We start from the raw sequence: 26,876 nt of genomic DNA, 5'->3' as shown, positions 1-26,876 counted from the left end.
TTTTTGGAGCCCGTGGTTTTAACCCGCTTAAGCCACGCGCTTGCACTGCGGGGAAGGGTGGGAAAGTCGGGGCAGGAAGGCGATCCGTAGGGCATTCAGCATGGCTCCTAAGTGTGAAATGCAAGAGAATTTTTGCCCCATTCCTGTGTTCCCTTATAGCAACTTTTTGTCTTTTGAAGTACCTTTGAGCTATATTTGGGGTTATTGAGACTATAAAAATCTAACCATTAGTGGTGCTATGTGCATATGTTTTGCAACTGAATTCTGTATTCTCTTTATTACCAGAGACTGAAAGTATATGTTGTAAACTTGATTTTTTTAAAAATCTGTTAAAAACACTGGCATTTTATGTACTGTTTCTTTTTTACTGTCTCTGTTGTTTTTTTGCAGGTATTCGTGGAAACATTAGACAAGTGTTTTGAAAACGTCTGTGAGCTGGATTTAATTTTCCATGTAGATAAGGTATTGTGGCAGTGTATAATATCGGCAATCTCAAGCACTAAACCTTATAAGTAACATATGTTCCTAAATTTGATTAGGTCCTAGCCTGGCTCCCTGCCCCCACCCCACCTTCTTTCTTTCTTTCTTCCTTCCTTCCTTCCTTCCTGCCCTCCCCCATGCCACCGCCGCCGCGGAATAGGCTGCTGCTGCTGCCGCTATCGGGAACAGGCCATCTCCCTGCTTCTCTTCTGCACCGGGCCGACCAACTCTCGCCGCCCGACGTCAATTCTAACGTCGGAAAGGACGTTCCGGGCAGCCAGGCAGCGATTGGCTAGCCAGAACGTCCTCTCGACATCAGAATTGACGTCGGGCCGCGAGAGTTGGTCGGCCCCGCAGGGAAGAGAAGCAGGGAGATCAAAGAACACGGTGCTGGCCTGATCCCCGATGGCAGCAGTGAGAAGGGAAGGGAAGCAGGTTCGGCACCACTACTCTAGACGAGCCGCACTCTAGGGAGAACAGTGGACCGCCCCCCCCTTGGTACGCCACTGGAGCAGCAGCGTGTCAGGCCGGCTCGTTCGTTCAAAGCCGCAGGTGGCGGCTCCTTGCGAGATCCGTGCCTGCGTCTGAAGCCTCTCTGATGTTGTGACATCAGAGAGGCTTCAGATGCAGGAGTGGATAGTGCAAGGAGCCGCCAACCCGCGGCTTTGAACGAACGAGCCGGCTGCTGCTCTAAAAGGAAGAGAATGATGCCTCCAGACCGCGGGCCGCAAATAAAACCTGGAGAGCCACATGCGGGCCGCGTGTTTGAGACCGCTGCAAGCAGCGATCTCATAAATATTCATTATGGATATTCTGAAAATCAGACTTGTTTATGACCCGCCAGGATTTGACACCCCTGTTATAGAAACAGCAGGCTGATGAAAATTACAAGGTCCAAAGTGCTGTTTGGATCCTAATACTTTCTTTTAAATATATAAGTAAGTTCCAAGCTCAGGTAATTTTTTTTTTTAGTCTTTGTTTATTTATCGAAATTTCAGTACAAACAGATCGTACAATAATTGAACAAGTAAATGGGTGAAGATTTACTAAATCACATTGTAGGAAAAGGGGATGAGTGGAACAATCATAATAAATGATGTAACAGTGAGAGATTAGAGAAACTGGGGGCCGCCACGGGAGCGGACTGCTGGGCACAATGGACCACTGGTCTGACCCAGCAGCGACAACTTCCTATGTTCTTACTAGTGTTTAAGCCCATTACATTAACAGGTGCTAGTAAAGCCTCCTTCCCTCATATGTCCCCTATTTTTCCCCCAGCTCCAAACCTATTTTTACCCCCCCCAGCCCCCTTCTCCCATCTTTTCCCTTTCAGCTTCTAGCCCCAGCTCCCTTTCCTCACCAGCAGCATTTCCCTACCCCTCTCCCCCCCCCCCACTTCCCTGTGCAGCAGCATTCCCTCCCCCTCCACTTCCCTGTGTAGCAGCATTTTTGTTTGTTTCTGGCTGGCTCCCTTACAGTCCCTTGCCGAAGTTATTTTTGAGTTTAAGCTGCCGCCGCGGCTCCTCTCACCTGCGTCGGAAGCCTTCTCTCTGACGTGATGTCTGCATTGAGAGCATTTAAATCACATTCCCAGGATTGCTGTAACCTAGGGAAGTATATAGATTTGAAGATTTTGAAGATTTTATAAAATGTGGAGGCTGCATGACCAGAGAGTGATATATTTGAGCATAACAGAAGTATTTCGGGGGTACTATGTAGAGTAGAGCATGGTATGTCACTTTTGTGAATAGCTGTTCTCAGGTAAGCTCAGGTAATCTTTAATCTACTCTTCAGGTTCAGTTTTATTGAACAACCAAGCAAACGGTATTCTACTGTATATGGAGACTGATATCCTTTGCAAACTATGCCACTGAACATTAGCGCCTAAACTATACTTGTAATAAAGCTCTATTAACATATCAAAACTTTAACTCTTCCTAGTCATTTTAAAAGCAGGATTCATGTCTCACCTGCAGACTTTCAGCATTCCAGATTAATAATTTTGCTTTCTAAAATGAACAAGTAAAAAAAAAAAAAATAATAGCTGTTAAGTAATATTGTATTTTTCTTTCTGTTCACTCTGTTTTTTCTTCAGTAATTAGTCTCTTAAGTATAGTTAACTTTTCCTGTTTCAAAGCATTGCTCTATTTCCTTTCTTACAGCTGTTTTAAATATTAGTGTACATCTGTCCTAGATCAAGAAATTTGGCAAAGAAAATCTTAAAGGGTATTTCTCATTCCAGTTATTTTGTAAATTTCATTTACATTTCAAGTTCTTACAAGTTTGTTAGAACAAATGAGAAATAATGCCACCAAACATTCAGTACAGCATGAGGGCATTGATAGGATTTATGCAGTAGTTGGTCTCCATGCTTTTGAGCTGGTTTTGTTTTGTGTGCGGTTCTGTGTGATCTCCTTTCTTCTGCTCCTTTAGGAGCAACCTGCTGTTAGTCATGGTATAGATTTAAACTGATGTGACATGGAATCTGGGCCTCTGCTCCTCCAGGAGGAGCTCTCTCTCAAGTCTTCAGCTCAGCCAGACCTTTGCTGTTAATGTTGTACTCCTGTTGGATCAACAGGGGCTGGTCCAAGTGGGCTGGGATATTTTCTGCCTCTCGGTTTGCTCTGTGCTGGTCATTGCATTACATTGCTTGCATATCACTGTTTCTTTATATCATGACCTGTCTATTTCTGTTACCTTATTAACTGCTATATGTTAATAAGATATAGTGAGAGTTAAACTACGAGGGGGTACTGATGAGTCCTTGGCTTTGTAAAGAAAACGACATGCTACGGGATTGACAAACTCTGTTTTTTCGACATATTCACCACTGAACTCCACTCACTTATGACTTCGTTGTTCTAACTTCTTTAACCCATCCAAGAAAAATGATTTTGGTTGTGCTGCAAACCACTCGTCCGCAGCTAATGTGGCATCCTCAGTGCTTGAAAACTGTCTTCCCTTGAGGTGTTTCTTTTTCTTTTTTTAAAAAATCTGTATTGATTTTCTTTTTTTTCTTTTTTTTAATTCTTTATTGATTTTTAATCCAAAACAGTGTCACACAAATGAAAGAACAAAAGATAGTCCACATATTACACTATTATCTATACAGGTAACATAAATATCATTCGATAATTTCATTTTCCTGCATATAATAATATCATAATAAATCCTAATATACAATACAAATAAAGAATTGTTACCCAAATATCACTATCACTATTTATTCCCCTCCCTCCAACCCCTCACCCCCCTGGATGTGTAAAGATAAATAAACCAAAGAAAAGAAGAGATATGATAAAAATACATTATTATGTTTTTACAAATTTAGTCAGTGGGCTCCAAATTTTATTAAATACCTCACTAAAACCCCTGCATTCTGCGTTAATTCGTTTGTATCTGTATATAGTACACACATTCACCCACCAAAATGTATAATTAATTCTATCATGGTTTTTCCAATTATCTTTATTGATTTTCCATATATCAACAGTGCAATACAAAGTATATAAACATATAATAAATCAAGAAAAGCACATTCATCTTACAGACATACATGAGCATTTAAACCCACCCACCCATCCATCCAATAACTAGTCAACAAAAACATAAATACCTAGATTCTTTCAATAACCTTTCCCTATTTAAAGAAGTAATGTAATCCCACCCTCCTCTCACCCACCTGGATGTATGTATTCAAAGGGCTAAAATTAAGATAAAAGTATCCCTCCCCCCCACCCTCCCCCTTCCCTGGATGTGTATGGAAATAAAAATTAAAGACAAAAGACAACTATAATGAAGAAATAAAAGATGTCTTTTTTAATTTATTTATTCAATTTTCTATACCATTCTCCCAGGAGCTCAGAACGGTTTACATGCTTTATTCAGGTACTTAAGCAGTTTTCCCTGTCTGTCCTTGCGGGCTCACAATTTATCTAATGTACCTGGGGCAATGGGGGGATTAAGTGACTTGCCCAGGGTCACAAGGAGCAGCGTGGGTTTGAACCCACAACCTCAGGGTGCTGAGGCTGTAGCTTTAACCATAGCGCCACACTCTCCCCAAACCAATTTAAATAAATTGCTATGCCCCAACATGTCAGCATTCATTTTCTCATATCTATAGCTTGAACATAAATTCGCCCACCAAAAAGGAAAATTGAGGTGATCGTAATTTTTCCAATTACGAGTTACCATCTGCATGGCTATCCCGGTCATAATTAGAAAAAGCCAGCATTTATAGTGGTCCATGGAGAGCTTAATATGCAATAATGACTACCTCATACGTCAATGGAATTGATGATTCCAGTATGATATTATTCTGTTCCTATATTGACTTCCAAAAGTTGAGTATCAAAGGACAATAGAACAACAGATGATCCAATGTTCCAATGTCCAGATGACAGTGCCAGCATCTATTAGATTTAGAACTGTCTAACTTTTGTAACCTAACAGGGGTCCAAAAAGATCTATGTAACAAAAAAAACCAGGTTTGTCTCATAGATGATGACGCTGTGTATCTCATCCTCCAAGACCAAATTTAAATGTACTGATTTAATTTAAATGTACTGATTTAATTTAATATAAAAGTCATCACCAACATCTTCTCTCACATCAAGCAGCATTATGGGGTAAAGACCTGGAACAACTGCTCGTGCCTACTACTTATAGGGAATTCAGGAAACGCCTAAAAATACATCTGTTCCTGAAGTACTTAGGTAACTGATCTATACAATCTTAGTCCTCAACAAATGATCTTTAGAACTGTTATTCACCCTGAACTTTGTTTATTCCACTCGATCTGTAATACCTTATAATCATTGTAAACCGCATAGAACTTCACGGTCCTGCGATATATAAACTGTTATTATTATTATTATTAGTGCTCCAAATTTCTCTAAGACTAGATTTTGGTTTTTTATTCAATAATTCAGATATTAATTTATACCACCGGATAGCCTGATGTCCTAGCAAATCTGTCTAGAAGCATAGGTCCTGCAAGCTATAATGATTTTCTAGATTTTGCCAATCAGGGAACCCCTTCTGAATGGCCTGCTTCAACTGCAACCACTTATAATTTTGAGACTTTAAAATACCGAATGATTGTTGCAGTTATGAAAAATCAAGCATTTTCCCATTTGATAAAACATCTAATATGCGTATACCCGCCTGCATCCATTGCTTCCAGAAGATCCCAGACTTGCCAATTTGAATCTTGGAGTTTAGCCATATGGATTGATAAGTGGATTTCTCTACTGGAATATCTGTTAAATTGAGGTGTTTCTTGAGGGTTAGGAAAGTAGTAGTAGTCTGGAGGGACCAAATCAGGTGAATAGGTCAGGTGTTTCAAAACTTCAATTTCTGCTGCATAATGGCCTTCATGAGGCAACTATCCGCTACATAAAGTCGGTAACCAAACAACAAAGAAAAAGGAAACCCCAATGGTTCACAGATGAGGTATCATACCTCGTCAAGGAGAAGAAAAGAGCATTTCTATCATACAAACGCATGGGGGAAAAAGAAGCAAACATTGAGTACAGGACAAAGTCTGCAGCGGTCAAAACAGCAGGCAGGGAGGCCAAACTTCGTATGGAAGAAACTCTAGCAAAGAACATCAAGAAAGGGGACAAATCCTTCTTCAGATACGTTAGCGACAGGAAAAAGAACACAAACGGGATAGTACGCCTTAGAACGCCAGACGGGAATTATGTGGAAACTGACTCCGATAAAGCCAAACTACTGAATGATTACTTCTGTTCAGTCTTTACCTGCGAGGCACCAGGACACGGGCCTCAGCTGGATGCAAAGCAAAGCATGGATGACCCATTTCAGGAGTTTGAGTTCACACCAGCTGATGTTTACAGAGAACTGTCAAGATTCAAGGTGAACAAAGCCATGGGACCGGACAATCTGCACCCAAGAGTGCTCAGAGAGCTATGCGATGTTTTGGCGGAACTGTTAGCCATGCTCTTCAATCTCTCCCTAAGTTCGGGGAGGGTCCCCCTGGACTGGAAAACTGCCAATGTTGTTCCTCTGCACAAAAAGGGTTGCAGAGCGGAGGCTGCGAATTACAGACCAGTAAGTCTCACATCAATAGTGTGTAAACTCATGGAAACTCTACTTAAAGGGAAATTAGACATGATATTGGATGAGGGGAATTTGAGGGATCCCTGTCAACATGGATTCACTAGGGGCAGGTCATGCCAGTCCAATCTCATCAGCTTCTTTGATTGGGTGACAGGAAAGCTAGACTCGGGAGAGTCTCTGGACATAGTATACTTGCATTTCAGTAAAGCTTTTGACAGTGTCCCACACCGTAGACTATTAAACAAGATGAAATCGATGGGGTTAGGTGAGAAACTAACTGCATGGGTCAACGATTGGCTAAGTGGAAGACTTCAGAGAGTGGTGGTCAATGGCACCCTCTCTGAGACATCAGAAGTGACTAGCGGAGTGCCGCAAGGCTCAGTCCTGGGACCATCCCTTTTTAACATATTCATAAGGGACTTGACCCGAGGGCTTCAGGGAAAAATAGCGCTGTTTGCCGACGACGCCAAACTGTGTAATATAGTAGGTGAAAGCGATCTCACGGATGGTATGGCGCAGGATCTGATCAAGTTGGAAAACTGGTCCTCAACATGGCAGCTGGGCTTCAACGCAAAGAAGTGTAAGGTGATGCATCTCGGCAGCAGAAATCCATGCAGAACATACACCTTGAATGGAGAAACACTAGCTACGACCTCAGAAGAACGGGACTTGGGAGTAATCATCAGTGCAGACATGAAGGCTGCCAAACAGGTAGAGAAGGCCTCATCCAAAGCAAGGCGGATGATGGGATGTATCAATAGAAGCTTCATCAGCCGTAAACCTGAAGTCATAATGCCACTGTACAGAGCCATGGTGAGACCTCATCTGGAGTACTGTGTACAATTCTGGAGGCCACATTACCGTAAAGATGTACTTCGAGTCGAGTCGGTCCAGCGAATGGCCACTAGGATGGTCTCCAGACTCAAGGGTCTCTCATACGAGGAAAGACTGGGCAAGTTGCAGCTCTACTCTCTAGAGGAGCGCAGGGAGAGGGGTGACATGATTGAGACATTTAAGTATGTCACGGGTCGTGTCGAGGTGGAAAACGACATATTCTTTCCTAAGGGACCTTCAGTCACAAGGGGGCACCCGCTCAAACTCAGAGGAGGGAGATTTGGTGGTGACACCAGGAAGTATTTCTTTACAGAAAGGGTGGTGGATCACTGGAACAAACTACCGGTGCAGGTGATCAAGGCCACTAGCGTGCTCGACTTTAAGAATAAATGGGACATCCACGTGGGATCTCTACGTGGGTTGAGAAGCACTCTGACTTAATGGGGTGGGACAGTAGAGTGGGCAGACTTGATGGGCTACAGCCCTTTTCTGCCGTCATCTTTCTATGTTTCTATACGATCAAGCTTTTGGTCAGCATTGAAACATTTGGGAACCCATTTGGCTGAGAGCTTTCTCATGTCTAAAATCTCATGAATAATGTAACCTACTCATTCTAGGGATATCTCCTATTTAAATGTACTGATTTAATTTAAATCAGTAAATTAAATGTACTGATTTAATTTAATTCTGCTATCTTTTTAGCGGATATTCTTCAATCATCCAGGATCATGAAATGAATGACATCCATGTTTTCTGGACTTGTCACTTGAGTTGTTTTTCCAGAAAGTTCTTAGTCTTCCATGTTTCAATGTCCTATTTTGAACACAGCAACTCAGTAGGAAGGGTACTTATTCCCTAATGTAACTGACATATCATTGTAAATTGTTTGGCCAAGTTTCCTTTTAGGAAAAGATATTTCATCATTGCTCGGCACTCTTTTGCAGTGAAATCTCTGTTGATTTGCGCCATTTTCACTTCAGATCTGCAAAAAAAAAAAAATCAGTCTACAGTTATAAAATTCAGGTCAGAGACATATGAAACAGCAAACTTTGATGTTACCAGTGGTGTGCCTCAAGGTTCTGTTCTTGGGCCTATTCTTGTTAACATTTTTATAAACAACATTGCTGCAGGGCTATCAGGTAAGATTTGCCTCTTTGCAGATGATACCAAAATCTGCAATAGAGTAGGCACCTAGGATTGTGTGAATAACATAGATCTGGCAAAGTTTGAAGAATGATCTGAAATTTGGCAGCTAAAATTTAATGCTAAGAAATGCAAGGTCATGCATTTGGGCTGTAAAAACCCGAGGGAACGGTACAGTCTAGGGGTGTGAAGAACTTGACTGCACAACAGAAGAGCAGAACTTGGGTGTTTCAGAATAAGCCTAGTTTTCTATCCTGATTTAGGGTTGAAAGGAAGTCTTTTCTATGGTTATACTATGTGGACCACCCAACGGACAACCACCAGGAAGAAATGGGTGACACAGCAGTGAGATCTGGAAACAGCGGAGGGAACACACAAGAAGATGAGTCCGGTGCAAGCCAACACCAGGTTAAGAGAAAATGGATGGGAACGAAGGACATGGACCTATGGCTGGAGTGACGCACATACACCAGGGACACAAACCTGCAGCTGGAAAATCAAGAGAAGATAGAGAGGACAGCAATCGTCATGGGGGACTCCATCATTAGACAAGTCGGCAGCCACATAGCGGGAGGAAGACTGGATCGGCTGGTGACCTGCCTACCGGGAGCCAAGGTAGAAGACATAGTGAGCTGCATCGACAGGATCATCGACAGTGTGGAAGAAGAAGATACGGCGGTAGTGATCCATGTGGGGATGAACAACCTGAGCAACAGGAACTACAACAGGGAAGTACTGAAGGACCAGTTCCGGATGCTAGGAAGTTAAGCTGAAGATCAGAACGCAGAGGACAGCATTCTCGGAGATCCTACCAGTACCCAGGGCTGACGAGAAGAGGCAGATGGAGCTGCAAGCAATCAACACGTGGATGTGGCGCTGGTCTGAGGAAGAAGGATTCCACTTCGTGCGCAAGCTATTCAGGAAGGACATACTCCACCTCAGCAGAGACGGAACAAGGCTACTTGCAAGCAATATCAAGAGAGAAGTTGAGAAGTTTTTAAACTAGGAAGAAGGGGAAAGCCGACAGTCGACCAAGAGAGAGAGTTGATATACCCGGAGGATACCATGCAGGAAGATAGAGGGGAAGAATCACTGAATCACAAGCAAGACAGATCGAAAGGGACACTAGGGGGAAGGAAATGTAAGAAAAGACAGGCTGCAAACTCAAGTGTATGTACACGAACGCAAGGAGCCTAAGGAATACGATGGGTGAATTAGAAGCTATGGCACAAAAAGATAATGTTGACATCATCAGCATCACAGAAACATGGTGGACTGAGGAAAACGTATGGGACACTGTGCTACCAGGATACAAACTATACTGCAGAGATAGAGTGGTTCAAAAAGGTGGGGGCATTGCCATATATGTCAAAGAGGGAATTGAATCTACTGGAGAGAACACGCCACAACCGACGGATAAGTTAGAGTCTCTATGGGTCGAAATTCCGGGAACAAATGGACTGGAAATGAAGATCAGCATCTACTACCGACCCCCAGGGCAGTCCGAAGAAATTGATCGAGAAATAACGGACGAGATTAAACGCAACTGCAGAGAGGCAATGCAGTTATCATGGGTGACTTTAACTATCCGGGGATAGACTGGAACCTAGGCACCTCTGGATGCTCTAGGGAAACCAAGTTCCTGGATGCTATAGGCGATTGCTTCCTGGAACAACTTGTCAAAGAAAATACAAGAGGAAATGCAATTCTGGACTTAATTCTAAATGGATTGCGAGGACCAGCACAAGGTGTAGAAGTAGAAGGGACACTGGGAAACAGCGATCACAATATGATCCGCTTCGACCTGGACGCAAGGGCGAAACATCGGTCCAGAACGATGGCCACGGCACTGAATTTCCGAAAAGGGAATTATTAAGGGATGAGACTCATGGTTGGGAAGAAAATTAAGAAGAGGATAAGCACTGTAAAAACACTAGAGCAAGCTTGGTCCCTTTTTAAGGACACAGTCATCAAGGCACAAAACCTATATATACTGTGTATCAACAAGGGATCCAAGAGGAAAAACAATAAAGAACCGGCGTGGTGAAGAAAGCGATCAGAGACTTCATTTGAGGAATGGAAAAGGTCAAAAAACGGACGAAAACTGGAATAAGCACAAACAACATCAAAGCAGATGCCATAAGGCGGTAAAAGGGGCCAAAAGAGACTACGGGGAAAAAATAGCCAAGGAAGCGAAAAAACTTCAAGCTGTTCTTTCGATATATTAAGGTGAAATGACCCGTGAAGGAAGCAGTGGGACCATTGGATGACCATGGAATAAAGAGAGTGCTAAAGAAGGATAAAGCAATCTCCGACAAACTGAACACATTTTTTGCATCTGTATTTACTGAAGAGAATATACACAGCATACCGGAACCCATCAGGCTATATGCTGGAAATGAAGACGGGAAACTGACAGGGTAGACAGTCAGTCTAGAAGAGGTATGCAGGCAGATCGATAGGCTTAAGAGCGATAAATCCCCGGGACCGGATGGCATCCATCCGAGGGTCATCAAGGAACTGAAGGGGACTATAGCTGAACTGCTTCAACTAATAGCCAATCTGTCGATCAAATCGGGAAATAGTCCGGAAGACTGGAAGGTGGCGAATGTTATGCCAATCTTCAAAAAAGGTTCGAGGGGATATCCGGGAACCTACAGACCGGTGAATCTGGCCTCGGTACCAGGGAACATGGTAGAGGTACTGATAAAGGACCGCACCATTGATCACCTTGATGGACATGGTCTGATGAGGACCAGCCAGCACAATTTCAGCAAAGGCAGATCTTATTTGAACTTGCTGCAGTCCTTCGAGGGAGTAACAGGCAGATAGACGAGGGCGACCCAGTCAACATATCTGGATTTTCAGAAGGCATTTGACAAGGTTCCACATAAACGACTACTTTGGAAAATTGCAAGCCATGGAATTGAGGATGAAATACTCACGTTGATTAAATACTGGCTGGAGCATAGGAAACGGTGAGTGGGGGTAAATGGACAATACTAGGACTGGAAGAGTGTCACCAGTGGGGTACCACAGGGCTCGGTGCTTGGACCCATGCTCTTCAACATCTTTATAAATGATCTGGACATTGGTACGAGTGAGGTGATTAAATTTGTGGATGATATGAATTTATTCAGAGTAGTGAAGACACAGGAAGATTGTGAAGATCTGCAACGTGACATAAGCTCGAGAAATGGGCATCAACATGGCAAATGAGGTTCAACGTAGATAAGTGTAAAGTGATTCATGTCAGTAACAAAAATCTCATGCATGAATACAGGAAAGAGACTTTGGAGTTCTGATCGGCAAATCGATGAAGCCGTCCACGCAATGCGCGGCAGTGGCAAAAAGGGCGAACAGAATGCTAGGAATGATAAAGAAGGGGATCACGAACAGATCGGAGAAGGTTATCATGCCACTGTACTGGGCCATGGTATGCCCTCACCTGGAATACTGTGTCCAGCACTAGTCGCCGTACATGAAGGAGGACACGGTACTACTTGAAAGGGTCCAGAGAAGAGCGACTAAAATGATTAAGGGGCTGGAGGAGTTGCTGTACAGTGAGAGATTAGAAAAACTGGGCCTCTTCTCCCTTGAAAAGAGGAGACTGAGAGGGGACATGATAGAAACATTTAAGATACTGAAGGGAATAGACTTAGTAGATAAAGGCAGGTTGTTCACCCTCTCCAAGGTAGAGAGAACGAGAGGGCACTCTCTAAAGTTGAAAAGAGATAGATTCCGTACAAACGTAAGGAAGTTCTTCACCCAGAGAATGGTAGAAAACTGGAACGCTCTTCCGGAGTCTGTTATAGGGGAAAACACCCTCCAGGGATTCAAGACAAAGTTCGACAAGTTCCTGCTAAACTGGAACGTATGCAGCTGAGGCTGGACTCATTTAGAGCACTGGCCTTTAATCTAAGGGCTGCTGCATGAGCGGACTGCTGGGCACAATGGACCACTGGTCTGACCCAGCAGCGACAATTCTTATGTTCTTATGTATGACTCACACCTTGTATACCTACAGATCTAGTAAACTGTACTGCTAGAGTTCAATCCTGGGTATGAGTGAAGTCTGAACTTTTGATTACACAAAAACTTGAAGTTTGGCAGACTCACTTGTTTGAATTGCAGCTGTAGCAGTATGAGTAGACAAACATGATAAAGTATGCTTTGATGTCCATTTGTTTTTGCATAAAATGTATTGTTTATGCACAGTAGGTATAGTGAAAGTGATACACTTATAAATAAGTGGTCCTTTCTTGATCAAAAGTATTTTCTAAAACGCTGTTGTGCATAAAGAAATCTATCTTCAGGCATTAATAAAGTGCAATTACAATCATGTTTACAACCCAATAAGAGGTAGGGCAAAGATGTATAAACTACCATAGCAATTGTACTAACTTCTGTTACATCTCGAAAGGGTCCAGAGAAGAGCAACTAAAATGGTTAAGGTGATGGAGGAGTTGCCGTACAGTGAGAGATTGGAGAAGCTGGGCATCCTCTCCCTTGAAAAGAGGAGACTGAGAGGGGACATGATAGAAACATTTAAGATACTGAAGGGAATAGACTTAGTAGATAAAGGCAGGTTGTTCACCCTCTCCAAGGTAGGGAGTACGAGAGGACACTCTCTAAAGTTGAAAGGGTATAGATTCCGTACAAACATAAGGAAATTCTTCTTCACCCAGAGAGTGGTAGAAAACTGGACCGCTATTCCGGAGTCTGTTATAGGGGAAAACACCCTCCAGGGTTTCAAGACAAAGTTGGACAAGTTCATGCTAAACTGGTGAGACTGAACTCATTTGGAGCACTTGACCTTGGGGCTGCCGCGTGAGCAGACTGTTGGGCACGATGGACCATTGGTCTGACCCAGCAGCGGCAATTCTTATGTTCTTACCATTAACCTGGTTTTGCAGAAGTGTGATTCAGCTTTCGGCACCTCCCACATTGCCAGTGGCGTTATACTGCCCCCATCAGTTTTTCCTTTTGCAAGTAAACTCTGCAGAGGTGTTTCTGGTCTGATCTGCTTAGGTTTTTTTTTTATTTTCAGCTTTTAGTTCATTTTTCTCAAGCCAAGAGATCCCCCATATTTGGAGATTCTCTGCCTGGGACAGGACACAGGTTCCGTGGAGCCGGACTGCAGTTTGCAGAACAAACCTTTGGGTGGACCTGTAGTGCCTGTCTCTTGTGTGCTACTTCAGGGCTCGGAGTCTGTTCCCTTGGGAGCCAGCTCACCTGAATTTTTTCAGTGGTTCAAGTGGGTTATGGGCAACCTGAGTAAGAATTCTTTGGGTATCAAGGTGCTTGCTGCTTAATTTGATGCACCCCCCCCCACTCTGTCACGCTTTGAAGTTCCATGGGGTGGAGGTCTTGGACAGGGTCAATCCAACTGGCAGCTTGAAGATTTCCTGGTTTGGAGTCTTTTTTGAAAGTTTCTGAGGCAGAAAGTCCTTTCCATTTTTTCAGCTGTAGAGAGAGCAGACAGGCAGTCACTTTCACAGAACTGTAATTACAGCCTCGTTATTTCCTATAGGAAACTTGGAAGGGGTGGGGGGGTTAAAAATCTCATTCTTGAGGGTTTCTGGGTCCAGGGATCAGGTCCCCCACCTTCAAAACTCCTATTTTAGCGGGGGGGTTTTCATTTTTCAAAACAGTCTCCACTGTCAGTTTTTGGATTGTGAGCTCACTGAGACAGATACGGAGAAATGCACGAGTACCTAAATGTAAACCACTTAGGCTATAAATGGTGTATAAATACTACATTAAATAAAAATTAAAAAAGGATGGATGTTGGGCTTCAGATAGAAAAAAAGATATATGTTTTCCAGAGGGAAGAGAGACGTTTGGACCTCTTGCTCTTGAGCCTAAGATGGATAATTCTGCCTCCAGGGAGGGGTGCAAAAAGTACCCATATGGCTAGCAGGGTTGGGTGGTAACGAAGCATAGTTACTTTATTATAATATTTGAGTACAGTTTTCAGTACTTTCACATGTTAGAAACAAGTAAAAAGTATGGCAAAAAAAATGGCTCTCATTACATTGAAGTTGCACTTTTTGTACTTAAGTTACAAAGTGATAATTTGGAAAGAAAAAAAGTATTTACATCTGCTTCTCCCCCTTTACAGACACCTCCTGCTCATCAAACTGGTGCTTTGCAAGTAATATCGAGCACTGGCTTGCCGCTCACTGGTCCCAAACATCTGGTCTCCAAAACAGCTGGGGTGGGACTGGAAATTTGTAATCAGACGCAGGCCAACATCTGACCTCACCTGGAAAGCACTGCCAAGTTTGATGAGCAGGCGCCTTCATTACTACCCAACCCTAGCCATTAATGTAATGTAATGTAATTTATTTCTTATATACCGCTACATCCGTTAGGTTCTAAGCGGTTTACAGAAAATATACATTAAGATTAGAAATAAGAAAGGTACTTGAAAAATTCCCTTACTGTCCCGAAGGCTCACAATCTAACTAAAGTACCTGGAGGGTAATAGAGAAGTGAAAAGTAGAGTTAGAGGAAAAATAAAAATAAAATAAACATTTTAACAAGACAGCATTGATCTAAATACTTTGGAAAGTAGAAGAGAGGAGAGAAAGGAATAGAAGCAGAAGGGGGAGCCGTTGAACAGTAGAATTCTGGAGAAATTTAAATGATAGAAATAGAACAAAACAAAGACAAAAGGCAAAACAATAGATAAGATTAAAGATAAATCATAAGCTGGAAAGAATAATATGGAAAGAATTAAATGCCACTCTCTACACATGTTATACAGCGTAAAACTTTAAATTCCTGCAAGCATATTCATATGAAATATTTATATATTCATTCATTGATTATGATCCTCAAAGGGCTAATAAAGTGCCTCAATGGTTATTGTAAAACAAATCACAAACACCCGATCTTCATGGGATCAATTAGTCCTCTTCAAGTTTGCTTGTATTTGTTACAAAGCTCTCTTTGGGATTCTTCCAGTTTACCTAATCTCCCAGTTCTCTCTCATCGAGTCCAACAAGAGCATTCGCAGAACAAACCTATTTAATTACCCCTCCTTGAAATCTTACCAGTACAAAAAGTTTCTAGATAGAATGTTATCATTCCAGGCTGCTAGGCTGAACACATGGCTTGGAAAACCCATACTTGAGGCCACTACATACGCAGACTTTAGAAAATCCCTGAAAACTCGATTGTTTAACAAATTCTAAATTCCCAACCCACCTCTTCCTCGCTACGGCCCCCCCAATTCAAGGTCTGAAACTAACTTATACTTTCCACCTTGTATCCCATGTACTGACAAAATGTATCTTTATTGTAAACCGCTTCGAACTTCACGGTATAGCGGTATATAAGAAATAAAATTGGCTGCCAATGGAGGCGCGCGTAAAGTTTAAATTTGCCTGCTTCTGCTTCAAAGCACTACACGGACTTGCCCCTAAATATATAACTGACCTTTTCGTCTTCTCAGCCAACAGACACAAGAGAAGCTCACATTCCAACTTCGTTTCCCCCCCCAGTGAGAGGTTGTAAACTGAAAAAACACCATGAACATCTTCTCTCGCACCAAGCAGCATCATGGGATAAAGACCTAGAACAATTGCTTTCGCCCACTACTTATGAGGAATTTAGGAAATGTCTGAAAACACACCTGTTCCTAAAGTATCTAGACAACTGATCCTCTCTTCTCTCTCCCCTCTATAGCGATTAACTTGTTCTATTGATCACTCTCTCCTCAAAAATGGATTTCTATTTACAAAAATGGAGTCCTATTAACCCTCTTTCTTCCTCCCCTCTTAAAGTCAATCAATTTGTACCTTTGCTTAATCTTTGTAAACCGCATAGAACTTCATGGTATTGCGGTATATAAGCTGTTATTATTATTATTATTAGTTTAATCTTATGTTATTTTGGGGGTATATTTTTCTGTATATTCTTCAATAAATATCATTCATAATGATTTAATTTTGTTTACATACCTTAATATTTATGTTCAGATATTAAGGAAGCGCGTATACCAACATGTCGATGTTTCAAAAACCTTTCGTCAGGGTTGAGGCTCCCGGTATCAAAATTGTCATGTTCACGAATAACCGCTCCTCTCTATAGAATATCATTCATTTGGATCTTGCATGCATGACTGGCCTCAGCATCCGCATTAATGAGTGCTATGGCTCATTCCCCCAATGCTTCTACATTCATCACAGCCTGTCTCCACAACACTGCTGCCTCACAGACCTGCTGGATCCAGAGGCTGCCATGATCCTGGGCGCTTCCAGATCTGCGGTGATGTCAGACCAGTCCACTGGTGCTTCCTCCCTTGATACCGGCAAAAGTGTCACAGCTCTGGCCTGCCTCCTGCTGGCATTTCAGTTTGACCCCAGGCACTCCAGAACTGGCACCATCAGAGCCAGCACCCCTAAGAGACAGAGTGCTTTCTCCATACAGAAACACTTCTGGTTGCAACTCCGCCCCAAACAGCACAATACAGCCAGCAGTCCCGGGGTTTCCTGCTCTCCCAGCCTGCTCATGGTGAGCATAATTTTTAATTTAAATTTTTCCACTGCTTACACAGGCATTCCATCTCCCTCAGCCCCTGCCTTTTCACTGAAACAGCTCAGTACTTTATAAAGAGCTGAGCCTACCCCACAGAGGTGAACGTTTAAAATCACTGGTGTGTGAAAAAGAGGGATGCAGGACAAGTCGGAAGGAACCTTCGGAGCAGGCAGCAAAGAGTGATAATGTTCTTTTCTAGTGCAATAGGTGTGTCATTCTAAACAGTAGGGGATTCTCCCAAGCTCATGAGCAGAAGGAATCCATTCCAGTTTTTCAGCTCCTCCTCCTTCTCCAGAGGGCTCTGCTGATTATCGAAGTGGGCCAATTGCTTGGTCCAAGTCTTAGGGAGCAGCTCAGGTCCAGTGCTTGACTCATGATTACATTTCAACACTTTGGCCCCGGGGCTACTCTTAAGAGTTCATTCTTTCCAAGACTCTGGCATTTTTCTCTGCATCTCTGTCCCCAGTGGTGATGTCACTGTTGCTATCGTGCATCGGGTAGCTGCAGGATCCAGAAACCTGTAGGGCCAGATGAGAGCTCTGACTTTTGGCCTTGTCAGCCCCCAACTCTACACAAGGGTTTCTTTTCTTTTGTCAGTGGACACTCCACCTCTGGCTCCTTTGGTGGCCTCCTGGAGCCTGACCAGCAATTTAACAGGACAGCCCCACTCTACCAGCTATTATCAGCTCTTTGGCTGGGGTACTGTAGATTAAGGGAGAGTGGGTGCTCCTTTAGAGGGAAGGAGTGACAGTGGAGGAGGAAAGGAGAATGTGTGCAAAGGCTTTATCAGGGGACAGCGTGGAAGATGAAAGGAATGTGTATATATGCTGCATGAGAGGGTGATGGAGGAAAGGAGTGTGAGAGGGAGGGTGATCAAAGGAGGAAGAGTGTATGTAAGAGAGGGTGGAGGAGGAAGTGTGTATTTCCTTCACCAGAGAACTGACAGTGGAGGAGGGATGGATTATGTGCATTTCATTTTGGGTTTAAGTATCAGGATCTGCCTCAGGAGAACTTTTTGATTTACTAGTAATGATAGCAGTAAGGTCAAGCTCCTGCTCTCACATGCTGGTACCAGGTATGGTGGAAAAAAGACACATACTTGCAGACAAGTTCAGGCAGTTCCTGGACCCTACATATGATCCCTGGCTCATGACATGGCAAGCTGATATATTTTAATGTCTGAATCACCTAAGAAACCTCTTTGTACTTTCTAAACTGAAAGATACAAAACTTCTATTCCAGGAGATCAGAAGGCATGTTAGGGGGTGTCAGATCAAAAGCGCGCCGGGACAAAGGCGCGCCCAGACAATTGAGCGCAGTGCGCGCCGCTCTAAATTACTGTTTTTAGGGCTCCTACGGGGGGGTGTGGGGGGGAACCCCCCCACTTAACTTAATAGACATCGCGCCGCGTTGTGGAGGGTTGTAACCCCCCACATTTTACTGAAAACTTCACTTTTTCCCTGTTTTTAGGGAAAAAGTTCAGTTTACAGTAAAATGTGGAGGGTTACAACCCCCCATAACGCCGGCGCAATGTCTATTAAGTAAACTGGGGGGGTTCCCCAACAAAACCCCCCGTCGGAGCCCCTAAAAACTGTAATTTAGAGCGGTGTGGCGGCGCGCGCTGCGCTCAATTGTCGGCGCGCGCTTTTGTCTTTCGCACCGTTGTCTATGAACCATGTTAGGGTCATTGAACAAACTTTCTGTTTGTGTATTCTGATACATCTGGTTGCAGTGATTGTTTAAAAAAAATCTGGAGAGACAAAAAGCTCCCTTTCAGCTGAAACTTATTTGCTTTTCATGCCTTCTGGACTTATGTTTAGGAAACCAATTTGTCTGGCAATTTGTCTGGGAAATTCCAAACTCTGATCACACAAAACAAGAAAATATTTTATTCCAATTTCCAGCTTCTGACCCTTGCATCTTAGATTTTGAAAATGGAATTGATATTGATACATCTACTTGATTTCTTTTGAGGGTCTCAAATCGTGACTTCTAGGAAGGAATCTGCCTGAAGATTTTATAGGTTTAAATGGAAGTGGTTTTTCCTGTCTGGTTTGAGGGCAAGGCACCAGATATCTTTTTACTTGGAATAAATTGAAAACAAATACTGTGCTTCAGGCTTGGATAGTTAAAAATATTATAGTTGCAAAAACTCTTTTGAAGAGAAGATCTAGAAACATTTTTTACTTTGGCATTGAACTTTAAGAAACTTTTGCCTTCTGCTGGAAAAAGATTGGAAATAGATCTTTAAAGTGAATAAGATAATTAACAGAATTTTTACTTGTATTAAATTCTATTTGAGAATAGTGTATTTTGAAGTTGAGAGAATTATTCATATTTCTCCTTTACTGGGGGAACCACATTAATTATTCCAGGGTTGTTTTTTTTTAAGTCTTCGTTTATTTATTATAATAATAAAATGTAACAATAACAATGAGAGAAAAAAATACAATATACTATGAAAAGGCAAAAACATTAATGACCTCTTTTACAAAGCTGCACTAGTGGCTGCCACGCGGCAACAGCTCCGAAGCCCTTTAAATCTCTATGGGCTTTGGGGCCATTAGCACAGCGCAGTTGCTAGCGCAGCTTTGTAAAAGAGGCCGTAAGATAGATATTCTTTCCAAAGCAGACCATTTATTAACATGTGGTTGAATCTTGTTTTCTTTTTTAGCTAAATAACATTCATATCTATAAGTTAAACAAACTAATTTCCACCGCTTATCATAGGATAATTGAGATAAGTCTTTCCATGAGGAACAAATAACTTTCAAGGCAACAGCCTACAACAAATCAAGTAATTGACAGTCTTGTTTAGATAAACTATCCTGAAAACATATACTTTTCATTAAAATAATTTTGTATGTGAAGGGAGATGTTAAGTGCAGGATATCGCTAATAGTTACCCATGATCCTAACCAAAATTTCTGTGAACATAAATAAAATCAAAATGACGATGTTTAATATTTCCAATAGATGTTTTACATGACCAACAATCTTTTGGAAGGTTAAAGTCAATTCTATGGGACTTAAGTGGCGTTCAGTAAGCCCTGTGCATTAAGAAATACAGAGACTGTACCATGGAAGATTGGGAAGACTTATGAAGGGACGACCAGAGGCATTTTCAGTCATCCACGGACAAAGAAATTCAGATCCTCCTCCCAAGAACTAGACCCCTTAATACAAATTGTCTGTAATTTTTTAAAATTTTATATACATATGATGCAACATGACCTGAAAGTATGAGTTTATTACTAAGTGAAAGAATGTCAGGTACAGTATGTAAAGTTGCAAAGGGAATTATGTTTTTACTTTTATGAATCAACTAACAAACACACGTATCATTACCCAAAATATCCAACCTACAAAATTATCAATCAAGAAAAAAAAGGGGGTATGAAGGATAATTAATACAAAAATTATTTTAATAAATTTTATTTTTGTTTTTATTTTGTACCTGACTTCTTGTTTGTGAAACATAACCCACACTTACCATATAAAACCTTATTTTAAGCACACACTTTTACCCTAATGTATAAATAAATTCATCAAATTTAATTTAATTTAATTTGATTTAAGAGGCTGAAGTATCATAATAAATGCATTATTCTCAGTAAAGAGACCTCTTATAACTTAGATGTTATTTCAAGTCTTCATCCTGAATGCATGTGATATAATCATTTACTTTAAACCTCCTTCCTACCTTTAAAGATTTTTATTTTTTATATATTTTTAATCGGTTAATTAAATTAGAAAACTATCAGCTAACTAAGAGTGCATAATTTAATTTCTTAACTTAAAATAACTTTATTAAGCATATCAAAATTTTAATAAGTTTGATGCTTATCTAAAATTCAATTCAATTCATCAAAAATGTATTAAAGTATATCAAAGAAAGAAGAACAGCAACACTTATCTTTGTGGCTTCCCAGCCAAAACCAACATTGGTGGGTACAAAATAAAAACAAAAATAAAATTTATTAAAATAATTTTTGTATTAATTATCCTTCATACCCCCTTTTTCTTCTTTACTTTTACGAATGGCAGACCTCAATTGTAACCAAGCATAGAACTGAGAGTCCTGCAACTGATATTCCTGGCTCAAGTCAGCAAATGTTTTCCAGCATCTTGTATTTGCATCAATAAGAACCGATAGATCCCATAATCCCAGGACTTGCCATTTTTGCCAAGAGACAGGTTGCCTATCAATGCATGTATATGGAATGTTCCATAAAGAAATGGCCAGCGATTGAGAGAAGGGAACAGGAAGGCCAGAATCAAAGAGCTTTTAACTGAACATTAATAATTATTCCAGTTTAAAATACAAATAATGATCTACAACTGCAAATGCATTTGGGTTTGAATATTTAGACTGAATACTTATAGCAATGGAAATATATTGAAATATCCAATGTTTTCTTTTTAGTAAACAAGTGTCACACATTGGGGGGAATTCTCTATAGATCACCTAAACTTAGGCACCAGGATGATGCACACTAAGGGCCAGATCCTATAAACGATGCCTAACTTGGTATGCGCCTAGAAAAGCATCATCTACCTACCGTATGTCAATCAAAGGAGCCATTTATAGAATTGTACCTAAATCTAGTTGCTGGCAGATGTCTCTGTGTAGATGCCTGCATCAAAGTTGTAGGCACTCAAGCACCTGAGCCGCCCATGCCCCTCCCAAGTCTACATCCCCTTGAAGTTGCACATTCTGGAATTTCAGTGTGCAACTTATAAAATACTGACTAAGGGCAGTTGGCATGTGTAAATGTTAACTAGTGCCAAGTAGTAAAAATTAAAGAGAAAGGGGAAAAGGGAATGGGACTTCTGTGCCGGTTTACATATATACAGGTACTTATTTTGTATCTGGGGCAATGGAGGATTAATTGACTTGCCCGAGGTGACAAGGAGCAGCGCTGGAATTTGATCACACAACCTCTGGGTGCAGAGGCAGCAGCTCTACCACTAGGCCACTCCTCACCTCCAAACTATAACCTAATGCTTGTTAACACCAATTGACTCGTTATTAAATTAAGTTACACATGCAACCAACCTTATTCAATAAGTTGCATGTGCAAATTTGTGCATGCAGCTTTCTAGAATTGGTCATGTGCTAATTCCCCTAAGTCCTTAGTACCATATTTGGAGCAACACTGAGTTTACAGAAAACACTGAATCCAAAACATTTCCAGGAAAATTAGGAACAGTTTGAGATCTTCCAGGCATTATGGTACTTTTGACTGTCCAAAGAGCACTTAGCATTAAAGTTAGTTACACACTACTGGGGCAATTATTTAACTGGGGGGGAGAGGCTCTTTTTAGGTGCCCCAGTATTGCATCTGGACACCCAGATTCTGTTACAAAATGCACTTGTAACCTGGCATCAACAAACTTTATAATTAGGTATATTCAGTTCTACCAACCATAGATCTTATGTAACTGAGCATACCTAAATGCAGCAGGGCACATAACACAGCATTTTGTATGATATACATGTAGCTAGGAAGTATGTCTGTGTCACATCTGTGCTCCACTTATATGTACACCCCTTACGTTTGTGTGCTGTGCCACTTAATGTGCACCCTTACAAAATATACTTGTGATGCTTACACATATAAGTGCTCATGGTTTGTGCATTTACACACACTCTAGGGGCCTGCACCCTTATCAAATTGTTGTTAATATGAGTCATTGTTTTAACATTATATTAAGTGTGTCTCTTTTGTCACATCTTTACTAAATTTTCCACCTTGGGCCCCCCTTCCTTTTTTTAGGTCCACAATATTCTAGCTGAAATGGTAATGGGTGGGATGGTTTTGGAGACGAACATGAATGAAATAGTCACTCAGGTTGATGCCCAGAATAAACTGGAGAAGTCTGAGGTAAGTGAGCACTCTCTGCAATGGACCAGATCCTCTGTGAGCATGTTTTTGAAACCTGCATGATCTGCAAGCTTCAGTGTTTTGTTTCTGTATAACCACATTGAAGACTACCAGCTTGCTTATTCTGCAAAAAATGCTTTGCAAGCCTAATATGAAGTATGCAGAATTGGTGCTGCTCTGTTTAGTGGTAATTGCATAAAATGCAGTACATTTTTTTTTTTTTTTTTGCTATTTGCTAGTTCTATTGCTCTAACGTTTCTCTAAACTACTTCTCAACATAGCCTAGTCTCTCTCCCGTCTGTTTGTAGGTAGAGTCAGGGGTTTGGCAGTTTTAAAAATAAATTGTCACCTCAAAACAAATCTGACTTTTTTGATGATTTAAAGTTAGCAAATTTTACTCTTTTGTTGTAAAGTATATTGATTAAAGCAAATATGTAATTGGAGGGTTGAGGAACACCAATCTTCATAACACAGAGCTAGTGTTAGGGGGAGAAGGTGCAAACAGGGCCGCTGCCCTGGGCCCCTGTGGGCCGGGATGTCCTTTCCTTCTCCCCACCAGTTCAGAAGCCTTCTTCACCTGTAAAAATGCAAGGAGATCATTGTGCAGCAGCAATTCTCTAGCACTGCCCATGACTGCCTTGGCATTTTTCCTCTCCTGCAGCCTACCCAAGCAGGAACAGACAGTTGTGTCAGAGGGGGGCAGACCGTGGCAAAGGAACAGCACCAAGGAGGCCGCAGGCAGCACTAGAGAATTGCTGTTGCACCAGGATAATTGTTTATCATGCCAGAATTTAACTTCTCTGGAGCTGTTAAGTCTTTTTCTTTGTACTTTTGATGTATTTTATCAATGGCTGATCTGGTAGATCAGGGAAAGTGCTATTTTCTGCCAAGTAGAAACTCTGATTAGATCTGTGAGCCTGAATTATACTCTCCAGGTCACATGGGACAGGGGTCCTGCAGAGACAATACACACTTTGGCAACATATAGTAATGACCAGTTGGGGTGTGTGTGTATGTATATGTATATGTGTATATATGTATATGTGTATATATATATATCTCCTGATTCCTGAAGGAGATGCAGTCTGTGATCTTAGCAGCACCCCTTCCCTGTTCCCCCTGTCCCTTCCTTTTACTTCCCCCCTTTCCAGAAGCACCCCTTCCCTGCTCCCCCATCCAGCAGTAGCCCTTCTCTCTTCCTTTTACCTCCCCCCTGTCCAGCAGCACCCCTTCCTTGCTTCCCCTGTCCAGCAGCACCCCTTCCCTGCTCCCCCTGTCCAGCAGTAGCCTTTCTCCCTTCCTTTTACCTCCCCCCTGTCCAGCAGCACTCCTTCCCTGCTCCCCCTGTCCAGCAGCACCCCTTCTCCCTTCCTTTTACCTCCCCCCTGTGAAACAGCAGCATTTCTCTTCCCCCCCTTCCCTGGTCTTCCTTCTGCCTCTTTCACTCTGTCTCCCCAAAAGGGTGCTGCAGCAGAATTCTCCCCGCAGCCTCACACAGCCATCAGCAGCATTTCTCATTCTCTCTCCCCCCCTCCCCTCCCGGGTCTCACACAGCCATCGGCAGCACAGCATTCACAACTCGCTGATCCTGCTTGCTTCAAGCCTTTGTCGCTGCAGGTCCCACCTACTTTCTGTTTCTGCGAAGGCAGGACCTGGCAGTGAGGAAGGCCCGAAGCAAACAGGAGCAGCGAGTTGAAGCCTCCCTCTCTGCCCTATCTTCTGCCAATGCCGCCCTAGCCAGGAAGCAACTTTGCCCATGCTCCGGGGGCTCTAACACTGTGCTTGCCAGCTTCGCGTCTCCTCCCTCCCCCCTCTCCGGTTTTGGAGGAACAGGGTCGGGAAGCCGGCAAGCACAGCGTAGTCAGAAGTCAGCCGACATCAGAGATCAGAAAATCAGCTGAGGCAGGCACTGCGCGGGCACGGCGCCACGGATCATGAACCCACCAAGTTTGAAGTGTGCATGCGCGCTAAGGGTTTTATTTTATATATATATAAAATAAAACCCTTAGCGCGCATGCATATATATATTTAAATGGGCGGAAGGGTAGCCCTCCATATGGCCCAGTGAAAGCCGAAAATATCAGGAGGAAATCTATTAACCTGTTTATTACTACTACTTATTTCTATAATGCTGCTAGATGTACGCAGTGCGGTATATAAATTAATTGTTATGCTATTCAAGAGACAGTACCTGTGCTCAGTTGAGCTTACGATCTAATCAAACAGACAAACAGGATTAGTAGGAGGTTAGGGAGTTTCTCAGGCATGGATACTTTAGCAAACTTTTTTCTGTTCACTAAAACTAGTACATCTATTTATATTCTGTAAAAGCCTGAGTAGTTCTATGCAGGATACAATTCTTAAGAAGCCAGACATTCTAGGGAAAATACACAGACATCCAAACAAACAAACAAAACAAACCATAACCTATACCTAATAATAAAATAGAATAAAATAAAAATGTCCTTAAACTGAGATCCAGTCAAAATATTTTACATAAGAAAATTTTTAAATGTTTTCTGAATAAAGAGTAACTTTGTACCTGATAAAGATAAGATGGTAATGAATTCCAAGATTTGGCCATCTAATATGGTAATTCTAATTCAAACAGTTTCTTGAAATGGATACCTATAACCAAAGACAATTGTAAATCTAGATATCCCCTTAGGTAACTGTGACTACTAGCAGAAGATAAGTAGCACAAATGTAGACATGTAAGAAGGAGCTAAACCATTCAGAATTTTAAAAATCATTGTACAGATTTTAAAAACAAGCCTTGCTTCCAAAGGAATCCAATACAATTAAATTAACAAAGTTTTTACTCTGCCATATTTAAATTCAGAGCATTGAATACCACGTCACCCCGCTACTTCGAGAGTCACATTGGTTACCAGTCTCTCACAAAACAACTTATAAGAGTCTCCTCCTAGTTTTCAAAATTAGGACCTTCCATCTCCCTGCCTTTCTAGATAAATATCTAACCCCTCATACCCCTGCTAGGGTCCTTAGATCTACTAATCAGAACTTACTGACAGTCTCCTCAATTAAGGACTTATACTATACTAGAAATACTATATTCCCCTCTCCCTTTTGTTTTACCCTTCCCTTTATTCATTTGCATAATGTAATTAACAACCTCCCTTTCCCCCTCCCTCCTCTCGTCACCCACTTGTCTCAATTATGTCTTTGTCTTGTCATTAACTTTCCCCATTTTTTTCTTAGCTATTTATGCAATTTTAAATATCTTACATATATATATATATATATTTTAATTTTTATTATTGTAAACAGACCAGATACTTGTGATGGTTGGTATATCAAATTACGAATAAACTTGAAACTTGAAACTCATGTAATATTTCTGCCTTCTTGAATTTGCTTATCAGTTTGCTTGTGATTAAAGTAGTTAATGTGGGATTATATAGATGACTTGCATGATAGTTGGAAAGAGTTCACTAAATATTCACAATGCAAGATATTTGAAAGCCTTTTTTTTTATATGTAGCATCTATACTAAGCTGACTACAGTTGTAAATTCTGCAGGACACAAAACAATTGAGCTGGTGGTGGTTACTGCCGAGTTTAGCAAAACCTAGTGTTAGTATAACCTAGCTAGAGAATTAGAGTTTTTGCTATAATTTTTATTTTTCCTTTGCTGAATAATACACCGGGTGCATGAAGCAGTACAGACCCTTTGATCATTCTTGTCGACATGAATTTTCCTGGGGATAAAATTATCAAAAATGTCCCGCCATCATGCAATTTTACTGAGGTTTGTTAAAAGTTCAGTCAAGCTATTAACAGTAAAATAAGAAAAAGGCTTAAGAAGTTGATCTGCTCATTGCACATTGGCTGATAAAGCTTTCTTTATCGTTGTTTTTGATGACATATAGGGCTCCT

The 26,876-nt window shown here is 41.6% G+C and overlaps 1 protein-coding gene across 3 annotated transcripts in view; it reads left to right on the top strand.

The window, feature by feature from the left end:
* The window catches only part of AP3S1 (adaptor related protein complex 3 subunit sigma 1), a 136,617-nt gene that overhangs the window by 79,503 nt on the left and 30,238 nt on the right, over positions 1-26,876 (top strand). For all 3 annotated transcript variants that reach the window (XM_033929065.1, XM_033929066.1, XM_033929067.1), the window contains exons 4-5: positions 391-462; positions 22,869-22,976. In XM_033929065.1, coding sequence (XP_033784956.1) covers positions 391-462; positions 22,869-22,976 — 180 coding nt within the window. The remainder of the gene's footprint in view (positions 1-390; positions 463-22,868; positions 22,977-26,876) is intronic.

This window comes from Geotrypetes seraphini, chromosome 1, assembly GCF_902459505.1.
Source record: "Geotrypetes seraphini chromosome 1, aGeoSer1.1, whole genome shotgun sequence".
Taxonomy (NCBI): domain Eukaryota; kingdom Metazoa; phylum Chordata; class Amphibia; order Gymnophiona; family Dermophiidae; genus Geotrypetes; species Geotrypetes seraphini.
Note: the sequence above shows the minus strand (reverse complement) of the source record. Positions and strands in the feature narration are given on the sequence as shown.